At 31.9% G+C, this 6,381-nt stretch overlaps 1 protein-coding gene across 1 annotated transcript; it reads left to right on the top strand.

Annotated features, from left to right (window-relative positions):
- Window positions 1-2,851: 2,851 nt before the first annotated feature.
- On the top strand, window positions 2,852-4,017 carry LOC125232426. Its single transcript, XM_048138083.1, has 2 exons — window positions 2,852-2,966; window positions 3,525-4,017. The coding sequence occupies exon 2, from the start codon at window positions 3,532-3,534 to the stop codon at window positions 3,952-3,954; it is 423 nt and encodes a 140-aa protein (XP_047994040.1). The 5' UTR covers window positions 2,852-2,966; window positions 3,525-3,531; the 3' UTR covers window positions 3,955-4,017.
- The last annotated feature ends 2,364 nt before the right edge of the window (window positions 4,018-6,381 follow it).

Here is a 6,381-nt window from a genome sequence, read left to right as displayed (position 1 = left end):
CCAAGTGTCACCGATAATCTTACATGTGGCCGGTCATGATCTTTATTTTTGTAAACGTCATTATAATAGAAACAATAGAGCACTTAAAAACTGTTATAAACACCACGCAAATGTTTAGAAAAAAACTTGTCTTGTAAATATTTGTCACACACTTTTATGATAATACAATAAAGTGTGGACACGAAAAAATCTGGTCGGACATGGAATGGTAAATCTTTTAATCAAATGGGAATAACCCATGGTATCATTATTTTTGTGAACAGTGGCTTCTGGCTGTCTTTACAAAGTTTTCCTGTTAAAAATAAGTCTAATTTTTAATTAGATAATCAAAATTTTGACGTTATTACATGTTCATTTCACAATGGTAAACATGTTTCTAATTGTAATCTGATTGAAATAGTTATGAGGTTTTTTAACTTTGGTGAATTCAACGTTTTCACAAAAAAAGCTCTCCCATAGAAAATCTCCCTTTCAGTGCTTGGAGTAGAAAGTCTTCCTGACTTCCAAAGGTCGAATTGGGGTTCAGGAAGTTTTCTTTTTGGAAAAATACATTTTAACGTGTGTCTTGTAAAAATATAACTCCAGTTGTGTAATTGGGATAGCAAGCGAGTGAAGATTGTCAAAAAACGCTGTTCATGAAATAATATGTATGATGGAATATATTTGGCGAAATCTCACACATTCTCATGCATTATAATGAGTAGGTTTTATTTAAATATAGTTTTATACATATAGATTATTAAAAATGGAAAATTGGTTTAAAATGTGCACTCGAGATAAAAAAAATACCATTTCATGTCCGACCAGATTTTTTCGTGTCCACACTTTATAATTACTATTTAGTTTACAATTTGCAACGAATTTCGTCATGAAATAAGCTTTAAAACAATCAATAAAGTTTATTTTTGCGTGCTATGAAAATATGTGTAGTTTTTACAAGTAGCGCCAGGCCACGGTGACCCATACCTTGAGTCGTGTCTATAACTTCAGGCATATATATATTATTTATATTTTTGAAATGTGGATTCATCCATTTGCTTGGAACATGTATGTATCTCGAATTTCAGAATATTTACTATATTACACTTATAGTAAACCAAACTTGAATATTCTTGACCCCATTTCACTAAAAAAAAAACATGTTTACAATTTTTTTTTTCATTATACCTTTTGAAAATGGTTGTTAGCTCAAACTATACTTACATTATTACGTTATATTACGTTTTGTTTATGTTTAAATCAGAATTTATTCAGGACACACATGCGAGTCATCGGCCCTGCGGAACTGTTTCACCATGACTCATAAGCTGAGTTGCTGGCCCTGAATGGGTTAATAAACGAGATTTTATTTTTCATACAAAATAATTGAGCACGTAATGTATTACGTCCACATCAATTAGCGTACCTACCTAGGTCATTACGACATGACGTTTATGTCATGTCAAATTAAGTTAGACGGCGTACATTGCTACTTGGTCAGATTAAAAAAAGTACTCTTAATTTATAACACTTTGTAACAAAATGATTATCCTATACGATTCGTATGATCAGATACTATAACTGGATACATTATTTGCTCGTATGGAATCCACACGCGGTGTACAGGCTGCAAGAAGCCACACAATAGGCGTATACCATATTTGCCTTAATAACATTAAAATTTTTGTCTTAATCAATGAATAAATGTCTAATTATTTTTTTATATTAAAAAACTCTACCTACTTAAGTTATTGTCCTTTTATCAATACGTGTATCAAACGTTTTGTACATTCTAGTCCAGTTAAAATTGAAATACTTTATGTAAAATAAATGTTAATTCACGGATCGCCAATCATCAGCTTATTTATCACTTAGTTTTTTTTTTTAAATATTTGATCTGTTCGCCGCTGGGCGAGTAACTATAAACATCGGCGTGTCTCTTTTATTTACGCGGGAGTGATTATCTTTTGTTCGTTTTTATAGCCGATAGCTCATAGTTTACTAGCTCGCGGTGGGACCAGTGCCTTAGATATGGATCTGATTTTAATCCGCATGTGAGTATCATCTGAGATTATAGATTATATATGTGGTTTATGGTATCATACATGAAATATTAACATTTCTATTACCTAATTGTTAATTTTTTCTTCTGGACTATATACTTTACCACGTGGTATATTCTAAAACGTATCACCATGGTGCTATTGTCTAAAATCTGTAAGTTCCTCGTTTTGGCACATGACAGCGCAAGTAGAACTACTAGACACTACTAGAAACGAGCACGACCTACGGAAATTATTAAATAAAAGCCCATAATAATATATTTGTCAAGTACTTAAAAACAATAATTAAATTAATTACATACAATAGCGCCTTTATCCCATAAAGGTGTAGGCAAAGCACATGAAGCTACTAACGCTTGAGTGCCACTCTTGGCAAGTAAGAGGTTGAAAGAAAACGAAACTGTGACATTGTCAATCTGTGTAAGAATGTCCTATAATATTTATTTTATTTATTTATTATTTATTTATTGTAGTGACAGGTTGCCAGCCTCTCGCCTACGCCACAATTTAAACCCTAAAAGCCGCCTTCCCTTTTAATTAATACCTAATTATTTCTTTAAACATAAAATCTGCACATAAATACAATCGACAAAGTGACCATGGCAATCAACTTCTTTACCTGACATAAATAAACTATCTCTTTCTATTTCTATCCTACCCGTTCGGCCACTATGAATGAAAAGAGAAAGATAAGGAAATATAGCATAAATACCATAATTTTGTCAAATTATGACCAGTACGATTTGAACAGCAGTCTGTTGAACACGTGATGTGAGCAAAATACTTACTACGAATTTGAATTAGGCATGAAGTTTGCAACTTGTACATGTTCGTATTTTGTATAAGTTTTTATCTCAGTGTGTCAGTGACTATATTTTATTTTCTACTGAAGGAGCTTTTAGTGCACGGAATAAACTATTTCTGGTGAGTTAAAACTTCAATAATTTTACAATTAATAATGTCTTCGATTACTGCAATAGTTGCCCGTGAAATAAAATTATAGAAATTAATTATATCACATATAATTAATTTATATTATCAAGTTTATCCGTAGCGCAGTTTTGTTCAAGTGTGGTTGCGATAGTGCGCAACTTTAGTACCTATTTTCTATAAATTGTTACTACCAATGAGCTCCTGTAATTGGCTTCCTGTAGCTACTGTTTCTTTTATACTTATATCATAGCAGTTGGATGTCCAAATAAATATAAATACACACATACATACAATCACGCCTGTATCCCACAAAGGGGCAGGCAGAACACATGAAACTACTAAAGCTTCAGTGCCACTCTTGGCAAATAAGGGATTGAAAGAATATATAAATAAATTAGTAGTTCACCGCCGAGAACAGACAAAATATTAGATTTATTTTACAGTTTATTAGAAGAGCAACTAAGTTTATTCATGTTTTTTTTTATCTACTGTGCAGATTACCATCACGTAGATCTTCTTGTTGTAACTATATTTTTTTTTCTCTTTTAGATAAAACATGGAACAATTCTCGAGGACGACATCGCAAAATTCGCTGCGACAAAAAATTGCTTGTAGCAGTTATAGTCATGAAGATGAATCTATGTCCACATATTTCATTAACCTGATGTCACAAGCAAGATGGCTGCCCAATCATAACGCGGATAAAGAACTCATAGCGGATATAATGACCCATTTTCCAAAAGAAGTTCAAGTTGGTTGGAATGCAAGTAAAAAAAGTACGGTTTTAGAAGCGGTGGAGTATTTAAGGAAACTGGATGAAATAGAAATGTTGTCAGAATTGAAAGAAAATCAGCAGAGTGTGAATATAAACTGCAAATACAGGATACGTGTAAAAGAGACTGTGCCAAGTGGTAATAAAACTACAGGTGGTGATTTAGGCAATCAACCTGCTAATAAGAAAATGAGACGTGATTTCTAAAATTAATTAGTTGCATGCATGCTAGTATTTAGGTACTTGCCTATTACTAATGTAAACTATAAGTTGTTACCTGTAAGCTTTTTTTGTGTATTTCATAAATAAAATATTATAATATTTTTTTTAGTTTCATTGACTCACCTGATACACAGTACAACTATACATTTATCATCATTTTAAATGAAATAATATTTTAATATATAAGTACTGTTAATATATTACATTACAATACAATACAGTACAAATACTCTTTATTGCACACCTCAATACACGAAACAACGTAACAAGTATAAACAACAACTTAAGAGGTAAAACAAGAGGCGGTCTTATCGCTAAAGAGAGATCTCTTCCAGACAACCTAGGTAGTGGAGAATAATAAATTTAACCTTGTAAGTAGGTGTACTAAATGTAGACTTAGAGGAAATCTAGCACAAACTATACTACGCAAAACAATATACTACACACATAAAAATAAAATACAATACATAAACATACAAATACATATATATATATAACAAATTACATGCCAGCTATAGGGGACATAAGTCTATCAAGGTATCATTGAGCTACTTTATTTATAAAAACAAGTACCTAATAAAAACAAAACAAATAACAGTACATTTATCATGATCACAACTAGGTACTTACCATAATAAAGGTAAATTAAATTAAAGTCGATAGATCTGACACTCTGACCTGTCTGTATTTAATTGTTTTACCTACATACTTAGTATATCTTGCGACTAATATACAGCGTGTGTATTCCATATGGGCGAATGTCTGGGAGGAGTATAAAGTCGCCAACGAATAAATCGTGACTAAATAGAATTTCCCATATTACTCTAAAATACATCCTAATAGAGGGGATGGGAAAAATAATTTCTTGAGTTTTTGTCAAAAATACCACGTGAAAGATGAGACGACCGCTTAATCCGCCGCCGCTCAGGTGCATTCATTGTTTATTGGCCAAGTGTCACCGATAATCTTACATGTGGCCGGTCATGATCTTTATTTTTGTAAACGTCATTATAATAGAAACAATAGAGCACTTAAAAACTGTTATAAACACCACGCAAATGTTTAGAAAAAAACTTGTCTTGTAAATATTTGTCACACACTTTTATGATAATACAATAAAGTGTGGACACGAAAAAATCTGGTCGGACATGGAATGGTAAATCTTTTAATCAAATGGGAATAACCCATGGTATCATTATTTTTGTGAACAGTGGCTTCTGGCTGTCTTTACAAAGTTTTCCTGTTAAAAATAAGTCTAATTTTTAATTAGATAATCAAAATTTTGACGTTATTACATGTTCATTTCACAATGGTAAACATGTTTCTAATTGTAATCTGATTGAAATAGTTATGAGGTTTTTTAACTTTGGTGAATTCAACGTTTTCACAAAAAAAGCTCTCCCATAGAAAATCTCCTTTCAGTGCTTGGAGTAGAAAGTCTTCCTGACTTCCAAAGGTCGAATTGGGGTTCAGGAAGTTTTCTTTTTGGAAAAATACATTTTAACGTGTGTCTTGTAAAAATATAACTCCAGTTGTGTAATTGGGATAGCAAGCGAGTGAAGATTGTCAAAAAACGCTGTTCATGAAATAAAATGTATGATGGAATATATTTGGCGAAATCTCACACATTCTCATGCATTATAATGAGTAGGTTTTATTTAAATATAGTTTTATACATATAGATTATTAAAAATGGAAAATTGGTTTAAAATGTGCACTCGAGATAAAAAAAATACCATTTCATGTCCGACCAGATTTTTTCGTGTCCACACTTTATAATTACTATTTAGTTTACAATTTGCAACGAATTTCGTCATGAAATAAGCTTTAAAACAATCAATAAAGTTTATTTTTGCGTGCTATGAAAATATGTGTAGTTTTTACAAGTAGCGCCAGGCCACGGTGACCCATACCTTGAGTCGTGTCTATAACTTCAGGCATATATATATTATTTATATTTTTGAAATGTGGATTCATCCATTTGCTTGGAACATGTATGTATCTCGAATTTCAGAATATTTACTATATTACACTTATAGTAAACCAAACTTGAATATTCTTGACCCCATTTCACTAAAAAAAAAAACATGTTTACAATTTTTTTTTTTTCATTATACCTTTTGAAAATGGTTGTTAGCTCAAACTATACTTACATTATTACGTTATATTACGTTTTGTTTATGTTTAAATCAGAATTTATTCAGGACACACATGCGAGTCATCGGCCCTGCGGAACTGTTTCACCATGACTCATAAGCTGAGTTGCTGGCCCTGAATGGGTTAATAAACGAGATTTTATTTTTCATACAAAATAATTGAGCACGTAATGTATTACGTCCACATCAATTAGCGTACCTACCTAGGTCATTACGACATGACGTTTATGTCATGTCAAATTAAGTTAGACGGCGT

This window comes from Leguminivora glycinivorella, chromosome 13 (assembly GCF_023078275.1).
Source record: "Leguminivora glycinivorella isolate SPB_JAAS2020 chromosome 13, LegGlyc_1.1, whole genome shotgun sequence".
NCBI classification, from domain to species: Eukaryota; Metazoa; Arthropoda; class Insecta; order Lepidoptera; family Tortricidae; genus Leguminivora; species Leguminivora glycinivorella.
Note: the sequence above shows the minus strand (reverse complement) of the source record. Positions and strands in the feature narration are given on the sequence as shown.